The following is an 18,553-nucleotide window of genomic DNA, read 5'->3' on the forward strand; positions in this document are numbered from 1 at the left end:
TACCTCCGGTCATTCTGTCATAACTTTGGGGAAGGAACTGGCTCGGGATATTGCTGTTGGTTGGAGAAGAGGTAGTTAGAGAAAGTTAGACTTTTGGCTTAATTTGGTATCCTGTGGTGGTACAAAGACTGTGTGAGTTTTCTGCCCCTTGTAATCTGCTGTTCATAAAACTTGAAGCCACTGCCTTCACAGGATACCAGGTCACTCTGTAGTCTCTATCACTCTTCTAGGTAGGTTCTTGTAGATTTCCACTTTCTATAGAGTTCAGGGATATTGGTATTCAGGTTATTGCCTTTTTAAACAAGTTATTTTGAGGCTGACCACTTGCATTCTTATATAGATATGATGCCAAAATAATTTTTTTTAAAAAAAGGTTTTCTTTTCTGAAAACAATTTCTTCGTAAGAAGGATTAGAAATGAAATAATTGTTGGTGACATATCTATGTAAGCAGATAGCTATAAAGAAGTCTAGATGAGATAAGGACTTCTGCGTATGAGAAAGTAGTCAAAGGGAAGTAGGGGAAAAGCAGAAGTTACATGTCAGAAATATATAGTATGGTAATACTAGTAACTGTGGTTTTATGACACTAAAACAAATTTTTAAATATTGCTAGTTTTCCTCTAAGGTTTTTATCTTCGGCATTGTTTTATTTGAAATTTTTTAGTCTTAATGGAAAAAGATTGAGCTACTATAAAGGTAGCCTGAAGAATCCCAAGAAGAAATGAACAGTGGACCTACTTTGCATAAAGGTAAAAGCTTGAAATTTCAGGAGTCTTGTCTAGTTTCATTTTTTGACCATTGCTACTCAGTAGGGGTAGCGTTTGAGCCAAGTTTCTAAGTAAAACACAGTTTTGAATCTTACGCAAAGAGGAGAAACATTTCTGAAAAGCAGGTAAGGAATTTATGTCCTGAAACTTCATTTTTGCTGGGAATGGAGACTGATCCATAATGGTCTAGGTGGTAGTGTGGACACAGCCAGAGAGCTGCTGTGAAATCTGCTCTTCTGGCTGTTGCTTGATGTCATGGTCCTGGCTGAAGGGCAGTCAGTTGGAGAAGTCAGATTTTGGTGGAGTTGTGAGTCCTGTGTTCCCAGAGACTGTTCTTGCTTATGTTCTTGCCAGTCTCAGCAAGGTGAAAGGGAGATGTGACTGTAACCTGCGGCGGGATGCTTACTGCTTAAGTCATGGTAAAGAGAAAGAAGACTTGGCAAGTCTTCTTTCAAATTCAGGCACAAACTTGAACATAGGAAGTTCCAACATGAGGAGGAACTTCTTTACTTAGAGGGTGGCAGAGCACTGGCACAGGCTGCCCAGAGAGGTGGTGGAGTTTCCATTTCAGGAGACATTCCAAACCTGCCTGGACGTGTTCCTGTGCAACCTGCTCTGGGTGACCCTGCTCTGGCAGGGGGTTGGACTAGATGATCTCCAGAGGTCCCTTCCAACCCCTGCCATTCTGTGATATCACAGAGGCAGCTTGCTGTTCTGGATTCAGGAAGGAAGGTGATCTGTTGCTAATACATGGTAAAACCAAAACTGGAAGCAGATTCACCGTGGAAGCAGAAGATACTTATTTCTGATAGGAAATAAAAAGATTCACTGGAAGCAGAAGTCTTCACCATGATTCATGATGGATTATTTGGACAGTTGCACATAAAATCATGATGTCTGTCATTCAGATAAAGTATTCAGAAAATGCAGAGCAGTCAGAGATTCAGATTAGGGTGAAAACTCATTTTCTTGAAAACCCCAGATTTTGTGAGCTTGTGTTATGGCATAGGTAAATGTAGCATGAAAAATCTTCTCATCCATGGAGGATTCTCAGATGCTTGAGCAGAAGAACATCTGTAGTTGGCAACCACTTTCTCTCCTTTTTCTTATGCCAACTGGTCACAGCCAGAATTTCTGTGTGGAAAGTTTTGTGTCTTTTTAAAGTAGGTCGTCTCTGGGTAGGGAGTGATTCTTTGCTTTTCTGCAGGGGCAGGTCATTTTTGAGTGACGACTGAGGAGAGCCTTCTACAGAGCTTTGATAGCTCATGTGGGAAGCAAAACCCCACGTGGCTTCCCAGCAGTTGCTGTTAACATATAACAGAGAGGTAACACATCTTGTGATGTGCTGTTTTCGTGAGGGTGGCCTCAGCCTGTCTGGTTGAGGATCATTTATTGGAATTCCAGTGGTTGTTATAATTCCAGAAAAAGGGTTCCCCATCAAGTGCTGTCCCTATCATTAGCTACAGTAGGTCGGGTTTATCTACTCTAAGACAGGCTTCAAGTGAGTCCGTGAAAACATGATAATTTTTTTCCTTGGTTAAATTACAGTTTTTGTGATCAAATTTGAGAAAATACTTTAGTGGAAAGGTCGTGGCTGCTTTAGAGGAGACGATTGGGATCCATGAGTATAGCTGCTGTCTCCGTTGAGTCTGTGCTAATTGTTCAGCAAAAGCCACTGTGAAACAAGATTAGACTTGTTCTTCTAAATTATCGTATCCAGATTCTGTATCTGCAGACCTCAGAAAAATCATTAATTTTCTGCTAATATAAATTATCTGCTCTAGCTGGATATGTAGGGACGTACCCTTTCTCCAGATACCACTTCTTTGACATATTTTCCTCTTCTGTTGCTCCTAAACACTGCAAGAGACTCCTTGACAGGGGATGGGTTTTGCCCATCCCTTGTCATACCATAACGTCTCTCCAACAAGGCGCTCATGAGACTTAAAGTGACTTTGATCTCAGAAAGAATTTCCTTGGATGTTTTTCCATTTGTTGGGTCTGGAAAGATTCGGGTGTTCCCTATTAGTCACGATACCTGCTCACCTGTGGAGCAAGCAGGGAGTCAGAAAGTTTCACGTTTCGTTATTCCCTTGTATTTTAGAGATGCCATGGGTTTTGTTGCTGTACTCTATAGTCAAAGCAGTTTTGTGTTCAAAATGATTGCGGGTAAATGGGAAAATTTCCCAACACTGAGAAGAGAAATGATGATTGCTGAAAACTGCTCTATGGGAGGTCAGGTGTTTCCAACCTGCTGTTTAGTCCACTCATCTATTGTTTCTGTTCAATTGCTGGTATTGCTTTGCAGCTGGAGGCAGCTTCTTACTCGAAATCTGCCTGATTGAAATATTTATAATATTGCAGGATGTTGCTCATTTCTAAACTCTTACACCATTACAAATACATAGTTTATGCATGTTTTGTAGGGTTTGACTAACTGTGAATAACACTAGTGAAATCCAAACTACTCTTCTTGCTCTTGGCAGATCTCCCTTTACCAGGTACCTTAATATTAAATGCTGATACAATCTCAAGCTGCATGCTGCAAAATGTAACGCTGCTGTGGGATATGTGTGGACGTTTTGGATTTCTAGTTGAAATCTGTGTGAAAATGGGTTATTTGTCCATGATCTTTGTGCTTTTTTCTTTTTTTTTTCCTTTTCTTTCTTTTTTTTTTTTTTTTGGTAAATGGCAGTGTAATTGTAACTCAAAATGTAATTTTCAAGCTTGTTAAACCTTCTGTAAGGATTTTGTGCAGAAAGTGCCCTTGCTTAGTTTTATCCTAAATGCTGCAGCTTCTGCTAACAGCCTCTTCTCTCATTGATAGCAAGTTTTTCATCCCCCATCATGAGGAAGACCAACACCACGATCCTGCAATTGCTGGGTTACTGGTGGGTGTGCTCCGTGTGGTTATCGTGCTGGGCTGATGTATGTGGCAGGACTGACCCAGGTATCTTGGTCTAATTCCCTCTTTCTGCGTAAGGCAGGAGGTCCCGCTGCCACATCACAAGGATGGATCTCCCCATGATTTTTGGAGGGACCAACCTGCTTTCCATGAGCTGAGCAAGCCTTTGGAGTGTTTTGACAGGCATGTTCTGAATTCACTGGGTAGTACCCCTAGTCCCATAGCCTTCAAATTATCCTGAAAACTGCCAAGTTATGTGCAAAGGCCGCTGCAAAAAGTTATAGATTATAAAACTCAGTTTTCCTTTCAAATGGCCAATATCCAATATATTTTACTACTAACAGGTCCTACGGTGTTACTTACCTCCAAAAATGCTCATACACGTTTGGTGATGGTGCAAATGAAATATTTTAAAGTAAATTACATACGATGGGGTGAACCTGTAACAGCACATAATAAATTTATGTCCATATTCCTTCAGCACAGTATGTTATGACAGTAACAGAACCGAGGTATCTTGGTAATGTGCTTTTTTTTTTTTTCTTTCTTTCTTCAAGATTGCAACATAAAAGCCAATACAAAGTATTTAAAGTGTGTGTTTCTACCACGGTATTTCCACAAATGAGAAATGTGTGGTGATATAAAACAATGGATTTAAAAAAAATGGTAAGCTGGTTCTATAGCAATGGGAATTTATTAATTTCCTTTATATTTCCACTTTTAATCTCTGGGACTTATAACAGTGTAGGACATAATTTTGGAGGCAAATTTGATACTTTGAAACATTTGCTCAATCAAAATGTTTTTAAATACATGTAATGTACCTCATTGTGGATGTACTCACGAGAATTTAATGCTGTTGTTTACAGAAGTGCTGGTGGCACCAATCTGAGAATGTAATTTAACCCTTCTTGTCTGTGTGGTTTGTGAAATTGTATCCCTACAGCATCGAATACATGGCTGTCTTCTAAGACATAACAAATGCTGACAGAGTTAACTTGTTAATGGGCTACAGAAAATAGCTTTAATTCACATAAGTGATCGTCTAAATGAATACTAAAAAAGAACCCCAAAGTCACACAGCTTTAAGTGATATGCAGCCATAGTTTTAAGAACTGTGACTGCCTTTTGAAAGGGTTGGTAACGTATTTGTGTTGGAAGGGTGCCCACAGCACTCATCAAAGCATGTGGTAACTCTGCTTATTTGCAGTTAAAAAAATCTTGCTGAGGATTCTCTGGCTTTGCCATGTTCATGTGGTTTTCCTCTTGCTTTGTTATTATCAAAGACGGTTTAGTAGGTTTAACAAACATGCTCCGAACTGGGTAATCGGTGTGCTTTGCTTATTAATAGCTTTCTTCTTGGGGACCCCAAAGCAGAAAACCTTCATATATATTTTTTTTTTCTTACAAAAATTTACGAGAACAGACAAAACAGTAGGCAAAGTCCTAAGTTTTTATTTTGTATCTGCTTGATTTTCTTTTTAATGTCAAAAACTGTAATAATTGCATAACATCCCTGCTGTAGATTTTTTCCTACTAGTTTTATATTTCTAAAGTTCTTTATGTATCCCTTTATTTTTTGCATATTGAGAAGAACATTTGTGAGCAATGATAGAACATCAGTTGTCTAAGACTATGGCATGATGATAATCCAGAAAGAGCTAAATTATATAAACCATTTCTATATCCCGCTCATTAAGAATTGCATTCAGCTTAACTTTGAAAGGACAGAAACAATGAAGTAGTAAAAATTTTTTGCTGTGAGTAATTTCTGGCTTTTATCAAAACCTTAATGTGATTTTAAAAGAACGGTCATGAGGCTGTATAATATTTATGTTAAACCATGTAAAACATATGAATATCTTTTGAAAAAGTATGCAGGTTTTTTTTGGTTTAATGATTTGTCAGTGTTACGTTAAAAAAAATCGTAAGCCACTAGGACTCTAAGGTGCGTGTTTTGACTAGTGTTTTGTAGCTGAACTGTAGCTTTAGATGCTCATTGTTTTAGTATTGCATCTGTAAAATAATGTGGGCTCATTTACGTAGAGAAACTAGTGTATTATAGGAGACAACAGCCCTTATTAGAGGTTGGTGAATTCACAGGAGAGCATTCCTGAGACACCAGCAATGGACACAGACTGAATGTATTTTTGAGCAGGAATCTGGAAATAAAGGTTTGGGATTGATTCTGTGTTAGCATTCTATAGCTTTTTTTCTATGTGGTTGTCAGTAAATAGAACAATTTTAATAAAATATCAGGTGGCCTCTTCCAGCTGCCCTTTTATTAGACTGTAAAACCCCCTGAGAGTAGCTAAGTTGCAACTCTCCCAAGAACATGACAAAGGTCAAAGCCTTTAAGATGCTACAAGACTTAGGAAAAAATACCTTTTCAAAGCTGCCTTAAGTGTGTCTAAATACCTCCTTAATAAACACGGCAAACATTTATTTGGAAAAATAAATAACCAAACTATTGCACAAGGTAATAATAAGTATTAGAAGGCAGTTGAGGGAGTTGTATTAATCAGATTCCTTAAGTAGCTAACTGTGTCTAACCCTGTAGTTTTGCATGGAGCGAAGGTGCCTCTTGCTGTGCCATTAACTGCTTTATTGGCAGGAGAGTTGGTGGCTGCTGGCTGACCTGATGGTCTCGCAAGGGGCTGCAGCTATTGCCCGTGTTAATCGTAAACCAGCCTGCTCAGACCAGGGTGGGAGGACGGCTGTACTTTGTCCTCTCCGACCAGCGCTCCAAAGGGATCTGGAAGAAATGGGGATTAAGTTGCTGTGGGCCCAGTTTGCCCGGATCCAAGCAAAAAAGTCTTTTTGATACCGAAAAAACTCTGTGGATGGATGTTTTGCAGATCCAGCTGTGCTGCTGGAATAGGCTACTAGCCCAAACCCTTGATCCCTTCTCTTGACTACGAGTGTGAGCGTAACAATTTTCTAACGTATTTCCAAGGAGGACCAGAGTGACTAAAATACGCTGAGTTGCTTGGTCTTTGCTAACTTTAGCTGCCTTGGGATAGGGAGCTCTAAGAGGAGCAGCTGCGGCTGATGTGAGTAGCTGGCAGGCAAGAACACAGCTGTACGCAAAGTGCCTCCGTCCACATCCTCGCTGCCTTTGCGGCTGCAATTAAAGACCTGATGATAGGGCCTTGTCTGCGTTCCCGAGTCATGCCAGCTCAGCATCAGGTGGCCGTTGCCCACATCTGCAATCGGCGCTGACCTTGAAGATCTCGTCCAAGCGTTTTGGGACTTGTCTCATCCCAGGGAGCTCAGGCTTGTGCTGCCCGTAACAAGACCATGCCGCCTTCGTCCCCTCATCTGCTGCTGGCCACACTCAAAATCTTACCTGTTTCTGTTCAGCAGTTGCTAGATGCTAGACCTAGAGGAGGACCTTGTTCTTACCTGCTGAAAATACTGAGGATGTGAGTATTCGTGTACAGTTGTTTGTAAGAGGAGGTTCAGAGCAGAACTAGCGGGCCTAGAGACAACTGGGGGGTGATCTCAGTCATAGCTGACATAACTGACATTTTCACGTATGTCAATAAGCAGAGATTAAACAGGCATAAAAATAAATTAGTCCTTAAGCATTGTGATCTAGACCCCGGTTCATAAGACACAATTAGTTTGTACACTGAGGGATTACCTGAGTTCCTGAGTCTTACAGTATAATTGTCTTAAGAATCTGGTTTGGTTTACAGTAACACTACAGGAGACAGTGAGAATTAAAGTGTTTTTAGTGTAATTTGCTCTGACCTTGGATTTCACGATAGTGGTTGAATTACGTAAACAGTGGATTAGGTTTGTTTAGACTTCCGAATCCCTCTGCCTTCACGAAATGGCATCTAGTCTGTAATTCCCTTCAGCAGGACTCAAGAGAGGGACGTAATTTCACCCATACCTGCGGTGTAAGTACAGGGTGAATGGTTTTAGCATGGTTTGATGATCAGTACCGGGCTGTGACTAAGCTTATCATGGGACTAAGTGTAATATTCGACTCCACTGCAGTCACCTTGTGTGTCTGACACTGTGTTATATCCAAGGCATTTGTATTTACATGTTTGGGTTGTGCCTTTCCTTCAGCAGAGCTCCTTCTAGTTCTGCTTCGATCCAACATTTAAAACAAAACAAATCTGTCTTTCACCCCAAAAAAGTAATACAATGAAATAACTGAAGACTTGGTACTTATAATCACCATGGCTTTAGGAAGGAAATTGATGTTCAGTTACGCTGGGTAAGATAGATCGCAGCTTTACCGAGGGAAGCGAGTGTGTGTTGTCCAAGCCAGTGGGTCTGGCTGCTTCAGTGGCTATTAGGCAGACAGATGCATGGCAGGATTTTCTTCAGAGCATTTAGGAACTTTGGATTTAAGTATGAGTTTGATGCTTAAAGGTGATTCTAAATATTCTTGTAAGTGCCTAAGAGACCTTTGAAATACCGATCTTTAACCACCGCTTTCTAATTTGCTATCTGAAAGTCAGTCTTTCATTGAAATATGGCACCTTCTTGTCAAAAAAAGTACAAAAGCTTCAAAGATGTGGATTGACTTGCATCTGGTTCTCACTGTAAGGAATAAGTGTCTTTAAATTGGCTAATAGAGTTCACAGCTGATCTACAGCAACTGAAAAGAGCAAAACATGAAAGGAATAGTCTCAATCACTAGTGCCAACAACAGCAGAGTGATTAATAGTGTTTAGAAAGGATTTGTTTCAGAATAATGGTCCTTAGAAAGCATTTGCAATTCCCTCCTCCCCTCCCCCAGTTCTTAATTTGGGATATCTGTGGGCAATTAGTAGGTGCCTTTCCCTGTTCTTGGATGGAAGCTTGCTTTGGTGTCTGTTAAATCCCAGTTTAGAGTATGAACATCAATGTGAAGATGATGGTATTACCCACGGTCGGCACAGCGTATCTTCATATTTCTGGAAGATGACCTTAATGTGTAATATACTGTAAATAAGAGAATATTAGAAAATAATTACTTTTGAATCTCCAAATAATAAAAGCACTGTGCGTCAGTATGCCTGTGGCAGCAAAGGACTCGTCCTTTTAGCCTGGTGATCCTGTCTTGCTTGTCGTCTGTTTCATGTAGCATTGAGCAATTGCAACGTGCTCTAGGTGAACCTGCTTTGGCAGGGTGTTGGACCAGATGATCTCCAGAGGTCCCTTCCAACCCCTACCATTCTGTGATTCTGTGGTAGGCCTGGGTTTTGCTGGTGGTGTGGCTGCAGTGCAGCCCCTCCTGTTGTCCAGACACTCTGGTGGGCTTTTGACGGATCCAGCAGCATCTTGTGTGAGACAGAGGACAGTCACTGGGTTTTGCGCATTGCTGCAATAGAATAGGGAGCTGTGGCCCTTGGATGTGTTCATCGTGTGGCAATTTGATGATTCTCTAAAAAGATTCATCTATAGTACAGCTTCTGTAGCCAGGGCTTAAATACATTATGCCATGGGAAAGTTAAATGCAAGACCAGTCAATTTAATTCTAATGACCAGTTGAGGTACATGTATTGTAAACACCAGCAGGTGGTGTGCACAGTGATTTGAAGACGTGGATTTTTAAGTACTGTACAAGAAGGTAATTTTATTCCACTCCTCTTGACCAAGGTGTTCAGGAAAAGATGGTCTAGATAGTTTATCTAATGTTACTTGTGGTTTGATATTCCCGTCTCATTTCTAACAGTATTCGGGTAGGCAGTCAAGGGGTATTAGTTCTCCTGGTTATCCAGCAGTAATGCTGATAGGAATTAGAGGACATTCCCCAATTTAACATTTTCTAAAGAAGATAAAATCATTAGTAGAAAAGTTTTTTGAAGTATAGGGGTCTTGCGTTTGCCACCCCATGGAGATGGAGTTTTGAATGACCAGGCTGTCACCTGCATCCTCCAGGCTACTGAAGGAGGTTGGAGGTGCAGGTTGTGAAATGGGCAGCACTGCTGCTGCTGGAGTCTCCTGTCCTGGGAGGCCCGTGGGGCTGTAGCTGGATGGCAGAGCTCCTTCTGCCAACAGATCCCTTGCTGATCTGACAGATCCCTTCTTGGATCTGTTGACTGGCTGGAGGAGAGTTGCTGATTACCTGCAGGTGAGTCTTCCCACATTTGCTCAGGCAGCTGCCAATTAAATTATTTTGTGGACTTGTAGATGAGTCAGTCTGCAGTACAATTTGCTGAAAACAGCGTACATTTAAAAAATTACTTTTCTGGTATTGCGAAAAAAGATGACTCATTTCGCGGTAACATTGGCCCTTGCTGAGCAGGCTAAGCAGCATGAAGAACTAGTGCAACCCAAGTTAAGTTCAAAGCTATAGTTAAAGATTTAATTGAATACGTGTAAATGTCGGTGCCTTAGCTAAAGATAAAGGTCTTAATTCAAAACTGTTTTGAAGTTACTCAGAAAAGGCTTTGAACAGCAACAGCAAAAGACTGAGCCATCTGACACCTTTGTCTGTAATCATGCAGTTATGCACATGTATCATGGTACAAGCTATAAAACGTAGGCCAAGAAAAATACTGTTTTGCTATGCCTATACATTTATTACAGTAACACTAGCTGGTGTACCATGGTTTTCTGCATCAAAGCTGCTATATATAGTCTTCCTGTTTTCAGTGAATCTTGTAGATTCACTACAAGGCTGCAAAATAATTTAATTGTCAGCTATCTAAGCAAATGTGGAAGACTCATGAAGGTAAACAGCAGCACTCCTCCAGCCAGACAGTGGATCTGAGAAGGGATCTGTCAGATCAGATACTTTTGATAAATTCGGAGGAATTAATTGTGATTTTGTTCCTTTCAGACGCTCTTGACTGGTATAGAGTTAACATAATCTCAGAGCCTTAGGTAATGCATTGCGTAGAGAAAAATACATGATAGTATGTATCTGTATTTGCATAATACACATACTTGTGTAAAGACTTCTGTCTAAAGTCTCTTGAGTATTTATTTTAATATACTACAGAGGCCAAACTGTTGAGAGACCTTAAAAGAGATGTCTGGCCTTCTCTTCTCTGAAAAACCACAAGGACTGTATGTCTTAATTTCTGTGGATACGTTCTTATTCTCTTGCAGTCTCTTTCTCAAACCTAGAAGTATTGTTCAAGTGGAATCTGAAGGTTTTGTTATATTTATCCAGAATTTCCAAACATCTGCAGCCTGCTCTGAGAAGCAGGTTCAATTGCGCTGCTGGCTGTCTGGCAATCTCAAGTGTGCTTGCTGTGCATATTCAATCAGACCGTACCGCGCATGCCTGGAAACTCCATGTTTCCAGTAAACATTGGATGGAGCTGTGTGTTCATGGTATGCTCTAACAGCCTGAAGCGCTGGACTTGCTGAACCCATAGTACTTTGTGCATAAACACAAATTCTGGATAGGACTGCCACAGCTCTGCCAAAAATCCCAGATCTTTCTTTGAACAAAGTTTTCCAAGGCTTTCAGTTTTTCCAAGGGCTTAGCTTCTACATCTGTGCCTTGGCCATGAAAGAATAGTCTGAAAATTTTTATTTATTCCCCCCCCCCCCCCCCCAACCATACTAAGCATTCATCTGCCAAACTGCCTCATGAGGTTTTCAAATGCCAAGCATTTTTGGACAGTCTGTCCTAGATACCTGTGTGTTTATATATATGTATGTGTATGCCCGCTTGGATATAAAATAAACTATTACAATAAATGCCCTACTTTTAATTGTTGAACTTTCTTGTTTGTTTTCAACAGGCAGAAATACTCAGCATGCTCAGTCACAAAAACATCATTCAGTTCTACGGAGCTGTCATCGAACCTCCAAATTATGGCATAGTTACAGGTAAGGATTTTTGTCTGATCTCTGTCTTGATTCTGTAAAACTCCAATGTTACAAGGTATTAGCTTTACCCAATTTCAGTGTTTTTCTAATTGTTCTGGTTGCCTGTGAACGTTAGAGTGCTCGGCACTGCCTGCCTCAACGTAAGTGGGAGTGCTGGAGGTAGGAACATGGTTGGGAGCAGGGCTGGGAGCAGCACAGGGGCAGTTGGAGCCTGGGGCGTTCTTAATGCACAAACTCAGCACTCCTTTAAATAGAAACTTTCATCCTGTTCTGTGAATTGCTTATCCATTTTAACTGATGTGTGGGAGAAGCAGAGGTTTTCATGATACGAAGTTCTGGCAAGTTCTGTGAAAAGGGAAGGCTGAGAGTCTGCACCGTGAATTGTGCCTGTACTGAAAACAGGAGAATCTGCATTGGGAAATTCACAGCCATGGGAAGCGCTTGAAAAATAGTCAAGGGTTTGTTAGACACCATAAGACAAATCCCTTTATTCAATGGAACCTAGGTTTCATTCATTCTGGCATTCCTAGAATTATGCAGAGGTTGGGTTTTGTGGTTTTGAGGGTTTTTTTGATCACCACTTTAACTTTCCATCCCTTATCTTGGGAGTTGGTCCAGATAGAAAATTACATTACAGATAATGTAATTTCTCCCATTCCTGTATGGGAGAAACTAGGGAGGATAGTAGTAGCAAGCAAATCTACAATGTGCTGAAACAACGTTTGGACAGGTAAAAACCATGAAAGCATGGATTAGGAGGCATGTTTTGGCATATCTGTAACACTTCAGAGAGTTCGATGTGAAGAGTAGTCTTTGCATGTGGCACAGTCTAATACCAGTTTGAAACACAGCCATTCAGGTTTTTCTTGGTTCTCAGACGGTGGACAAAACCTGGAAAATTCAGTTGTTTCTACCTGTCTCCTAGACATCCGATTATCACAGTAGATGGCAGTGTAATCTGGTGGGAGCACATTTGAGATACAGCAGTGTTCAGAGCAGGGGGAGCTTTACTTAGAGGAATATCAGCCTACTGTAAGTCGCGGCATTGCAACCAGTGCTCCAGAGGTGCATGGGGGTGACCACAGTCTGCATGGCTCAGAGGATACACTGATGATAGCATAGAGACAGGAACTTGAATACCTTCTTGAAGCAACAAAAATAATAGAAAGCTAATCAATCAAGTAATGTAATTTTACGATAATTTAAAGCATAAGTGTAATAAGCATAAACCAGCAAGCAGAGTAACAAAGGAGATGTGTAATCAACAACTCGGGATGATGTCTGGATCAGCAAGTCCGCAGTTTGATCTCACAAAAGGTCAGCGTTTGGAGGACATTTGACCTGCTTGCCAGTCACAGGACAAAGTAGTTCCTTATGTCATTGGGAATGGGGACTCTTTAACCATCTGTGAGAAAGAGACTATGCTGCGCAGTCCAACCACTTTGTTACTCGGGGAGCTCCGATTCCACCCTGGCTAAAGAAAAAAGCTTTTTTAAATAAACTGCATTGGTTCTCCCTGCAGCTTCCAAGGAGACCAGAGTCCTGTGGGTTGGAGGGGAAGCAAGGCTCCATTTCCCCACACATTTTCAAATGAGAGAATGGCTAGTGAGAAAGTAAATGTTAATTGCACTTGAAATATCTTTTAGCGGGATTTTCACTCTGATCTTCTGGATGGCCTTCAGTGTTGCAGACTTAATCCTGTGTTTAGTCAGAGATCCATTTCTTATGAGGGAAAATCCCAAACAAGACGAAATCCTGAGAAACTGATGTTTCTTCAGAGTGATGGAGATGAGGGCATTCAGCCAAGCATTGGCACATACTGAGCATTAGCTGCACGTAACGTCTCGTGTGGGATTGTCAGAGTTCTCTGAGAAAGGCTACATCTACAGTCAAGGCACGTTTCCCTGCTGGGATGTATGTCAGCGTTACAACTGATCATCCTGCCCGGTGAGCTGCTGACATGGATCACATCATTCTAGATGTCACTGGCCTTCTCTGTCAACAGTGGTCTCAATGCCTAGCTTGCAGATCTGGTTTTTGACCACAGCTGCTTCTTCCCAAAAGGTTATCGGAGCTTGTGCCCCTCGTCCGCACAGAAACGTACGGTGTATCCCACAGCCCATCACAGGGTGGGTCCAGTCAGGCATTCAGACCTTTTCTTTCTAAACCAAATACCTCTTCTCCATTATTGACAGAAAATGATCCTCACAATATGATTTCCAGATCCATAAGCTTCTAGTAAAAACCTGTGGCACAATACATTTATAGAAGAAATACTAAAGGATCGAGCTTTGTTATTGAAACTTGCTTCCCTCCATTCACACAGTGGCAAAGGGCTCGGGGAGCTGAGTTGTCCCTGACCCTGGTGGATCAAATTATGCATTGTAAAGGCATGCAAAGCATGCAGCCAACCTATTCCTGAAGAATCCATTTATAAGACAGCTGATGACATCATGGGTAAAAAAAGCGTATGTTTTAATTGAGGAAATGTGCAGGTCAGCAGCTTACTCCTCTTTCGGTGACATCAGAAGCAATGCTTCTGTCTCCTGCAGAGGCTTCTTTCAGCGGGAGGTCCTGCAGGAATGATCCAGAACTAATTTGCCACTTGAGTGTTTACTTTCAGTGGACTTCTGTTTTCTCCCTCTTTCATTTAGAGCTGGAATCTTTTCATATGGCCTGCCATGTTCTAGGTTGCAGATTCAGTCTTGTCAGTGAGTTTCCTTCCTCACGCGGTGATCTCCCAGTGGCTTTGATTTCCTTGATGAAGAACAATGTTTATTTTTTATACATTTAGCCTATCATGTATCATTAATTGATTAATATTATTATTAACAACAGTTCAGATATATCTGATGTAGTCTTAGCAATGATTTTGTGGCTGCTTTGAAATGACTGAAATTAAGCATTTCAGTTGTATACCAGCTGGTTTGCCACCTTAGGTATGAAGATTTTGGGAGTCTTGTAAGTAGGTATTAAATTCTGCCTGAGAAGCACACTGAATGGCCTTGGGAGAGAGGGAGGGAAGGCTTGAAGTTGCTTCTTGCGTCTCCCTGGTCTTTGGGCTACACGGGGTGGCACGTGCCCACTCTGTCTTGGCAGCCAGGTGGAAGAAGATGTATCAGCTGCTTCAACTCGCGAACCTCCTGTTATGTTTTTGGTGAAACATGAATGAATACTAAATAAGTATACAGCTTATTTAATAAATACTAAGCAGAGGAGCTACAGCCTTTAGACTGTTGAACGTGACCTGCAGCACATGGAAATCTGGCCTGCTTGTCTCAGGGCTAGACCTCTAGATTCATCCTTCCATTTTTTTTTCATGAACAAATGATTTGATCTGCTATTCTGTTCCTCCATGGGGAAATAGGAAAATAAAATTTCAATTTACCTTTCTATTGCAAACACTTTCTTCCTAACAGAACATTGTATATTTAACATCTGGGTTTACTTTAAAAAAATAATAAAAATTTAAAAATATATCCTTTGTTATGGCGCATCTTTTATAAGCAGTTCTGCTCACCAGTGTGTCTTTGGAAACGATACCACCAAACTCATCCATTAATTGCTCTTCTGATCAGGAGCGGCAATTTCACTGTTTAAATATGTAAGAATTTCAAGTTATATAAAAGTGGCGCTGTGGAGGTTTCAGTTGTCTCCAGTTTCACACCTAAATGTGTGTAGGTGTAACTAGCTTGTTATTCCAGCTCTCAGTCCTGCGAGCTCTGACGGTCGGACTGGATTCCATCTGCCACACTTGCAAACACCAATGGGCCAAAAAAGCTCTTGTTTGTACTCATATGGATTTCTGTAGGTGTAGTTGAGAGAAGTTATGAAAAAGGTCTGTTGATCCTGAAGAAGGCGCATCCAAAACCTTTTCTTCTGGAATTTGAACTGCTTTGCCTGAGCTTTCTTGATGCTGAACCTTTGTAATGTCTTCTCATTTTAATTCCTGCTGTTATGTACGATTTTACTTACTGATTGAACTGCCATTCTACTACTACACTAGTAATAATGTTAGCTGCTGAACCCAAATGCTTTGTCATTAAGGTAGAGGTTGACTGCTTTCTGGAACTGGCAAAGTTTCCATGAGACCTTTCAGTTTAGATGCAATGTTCAAAAATGTCATGTGAGTTTGTTGTTGTTTTTTAACAGAGTATGCTTCTGCTGGCTCACTGTTTGATTACATTAATAGTAACAAAAGCGAAGAGATGGATATGGATCATATCATGACCTGGGCAACTGACATAGCTAAAGGTAAGCAAGACGAGTGGTGTGTTACTATCCTACACAGCCAGCAACGTGTACAGCTGGAGATGCTTTCCCTATGAAGTCAGGAAAGCCTTCCTATATTTCCTTATTCAAGTTGTGAAAAAAAAACAACAACAACAAAACCCAACCCCAAACAAATAAAGAAACCAAACAAAACTCCCCCAAACAAAAAAAACTCAAACCCCATTCACTGTGGTTTTTAATATGTTCCTTGCTTGTTGTGAATCCAAAATAATTTCTGGAGTGAAAATGGCTTCTGTGAGCCAGTTTTACTTCTGGTTTGCCCCTAAGTCCCAAGAAGATAATTTTGCTGATGTAGAGTAGTTATGAGGTAAAGCGCATAATTTGAATTGGGACATTTAAGGAAGCTAAGGGCTTATTCTCAGCAAACATACTGAAATTCTTCATATAATAATTCACAACAAGCTGTTTTGTCCTTTGTGTTCTCTGTGAACACAAAAGAATTAGTGTAAACTAAAGAACGAACAGTGAATTCATGTCTTAGCTTCCCTGTGTAGACAATACCTTAGAGAAAATAACCAAATACAACATAAAAGCATTAACATACCCATATAGATGCTCTGAGAGATTTATGAGTTTTGCTTAGTGTTTTTTACTCAAAATAGATTATGGGAAGCTTTACTTCTGCAGGGTATCAATATGGCATACAGATATGCTAACTCATAATGAGGACAATTAATGGGTACCAGAAAACATGACTGCTGATAGGTGATCAGTCTGCCTAACTGGATTGTTCCCTTGTTTCGTGTAGGAATGCACTACTTACACATGGAAGCTCCAGTCAAAGTAATCCACAGGGATCTGAAGTCCAGGAATGGTAAAGTAGCAAAACACTGAAGCGCACTTCATTTACTGTTACTGTTAATGTAGCGTTTAAATCCGTACCTGAGCTTTGTAAACGTGCAGAACTAACGCACGCCTTGTTTGTCATGAGGCTGCACTAGGAGTTGTTGAAGCACAGAAAAGCCTGTTCCCTCCTCCCCATCCCGAGCCCGTCTGAGCTTTGTTACGGTCCCTGGCATCATTTAGAGCACTGTGGAGGGCTCTTTCAAGTTGTGTCTTGCTGACCATGATTGTACCCATCTTATCATCTGTCAGACATTGCCTGGAAGCTCCTTGCTTCCTTTTTCTATTGGGAAAGGTTGAGTACCAGGAAAGGCTGGCAGACACCAGACGCAATAGACTGGATAAGGCCTATTATTTCTTATCTGAAAATCTTGTCTTTACTGTGGCCTGTTTTGAGGTTTGACAGATATTCATGCTTTTGAGTAATGTGTGCTCAGTGTCGAGCTGCTCTGGTTAGTCTGTATTTGGCAGTTGACAACCATTTACGAAATTAGCTGAACATTGCCTTTTAAATGAAACTTTCACTACTAATAGTGGGATAGGAGGGACAGAGATTTTAAAAACGCACGTAGGGAGATAATAGCCAAGAAAAATATAGATCTCACCTCAGTTTTAAGTTTTCTCCTTTTTTTTAATGAATCTTTCAGAGCACTTCTTGTTAAGCCTAACTACATTGGGGAGAATGGAGTTTATCTGTATTTTAGCTATAGTTGCGTTGCTGTCTTTGAACTCGGTAAGGCCTGAAAGGGTTTGCATTTGTTCAGAGGCTTGCAGGTATTCAACAGCTGTTCTCTAAAGCTTCACAAAGAAACCAGGACAATCGTGGGTGTATGCATGTTCAGGTGCTGCCTCACTGTATGATCATTTTTCTTGATAAAATGCAAAGTCTTTTGCTGTGAAAATGTATTGTGCTTATTTTTAATAGCATTCTTGTAACCTGTTGCTTTTTCATTTTCAGTTGTTATAGCCGCTGATGGTGTGTTAAAGGTATGAACACTTTAATTATTTGTAGAGAGCTGCCGCTGCTCAACTTGATGTTTTGATGCCTAATGAATAAGGTTGATACTCTAATATCTGTTTATTTTTTATTTATTTTTGCCAGATCTGTGATTTTGGTGCCTCAAGGTTTCACTCCCATACAACACACATGTCATTAGTGGGCACTTTTCCATGGATGGCCCCAGAAGTTATCCAAAGTCTCCCAGTGTCTGAAACATGTGACACGTACTCGTATGGAGTGGTGAGTGCTTCTCATTTCCCTACATGTAGTAGCAGATCTCTAGTGTGACAGAACTCATGTGATGCAGGAACAGCAATTCTAAATAAGGACGACAAAAAGCATCACACTTTTTTTTCTGACTGACCCATAATTTATGATTACATGCTTGAAAATGATAGGAAGAACAGTGTCTTGCATGTTTAGTAAGATCCTTATCTGATTAGATTAGCAGTGTGCCAGCGTGGGAAGCGCGTGCTTTACCACAAGTACTCGGTGTATGTCTGAAGGCTTGCAAGAGCCACCGAACAATCTGCATCATGAATCTCTGCTTGTGTTTTTTAGTGGAATGGAAGAGAAAAAGGTTGTGTTGCAATAGGTGTGTAACAGGATGAACTCATTAGGATTCCACTTTCCATAAAATGGAGTGTCACTGATTTTATATTAAAAAGTAAGCCACTTCTCCATGCTTAATTGTTTGAAAGACCCTGCCATCATTAGCTGTGAGAACAGAAGACTGTGCCTCTTGTGGTGGTAGAGTCCGCATCTAAACATTTAGCAAAGGCCAGCATGGCTTTGCCATTTTTCTGAAGGGGGAACAATCCGTTATGGTTCATCACAGTGTCAGGTTTGCAGGTACCATAATGTGAATTATTTCACCCTGTCCACAGTTAAACTCTAATTTGGTTTTGCTCTGCAATACAGAATAGGCTAGAAATAGCCAATTGTGTGCC

At 40.8% G+C, this 18,553-nt stretch overlaps 1 protein-coding gene across 5 annotated transcripts in view; it reads left to right on the forward strand.

Moving 5' to 3' along the window:
- MAP3K20 (mitogen-activated protein kinase kinase kinase 20) overlaps positions 1–18,553 on the forward strand; it is a 96,072-nt gene that overhangs the window by 20,659 nt on the left and 56,860 nt on the right. For all 5 annotated transcript variants that reach the window (XM_063342655.1, XM_063342658.1, XM_063342653.1 and 2 more), the window contains exons 3-7: positions 11,380–11,467; positions 15,620–15,721; positions 16,509–16,574; positions 17,562–17,590; positions 17,706–17,843. In XM_063342655.1, coding sequence (XP_063198725.1) covers positions 11,380–11,467; positions 15,620–15,721; positions 16,509–16,574; positions 17,562–17,590; positions 17,706–17,843 — 423 coding nt within the window. The remainder of the gene's footprint in view (positions 1–11,379; positions 11,468–15,619; positions 15,722–16,508; positions 16,575–17,561; positions 17,591–17,705; positions 17,844–18,553) is intronic.

The sequence above is a fragment of the Chroicocephalus ridibundus genome, chromosome 7 (assembly GCF_963924245.1).
Source record: "Chroicocephalus ridibundus chromosome 7, bChrRid1.1, whole genome shotgun sequence".
NCBI lineage: Eukaryota > Metazoa > Chordata > Aves > Charadriiformes > Laridae > Chroicocephalus > Chroicocephalus ridibundus.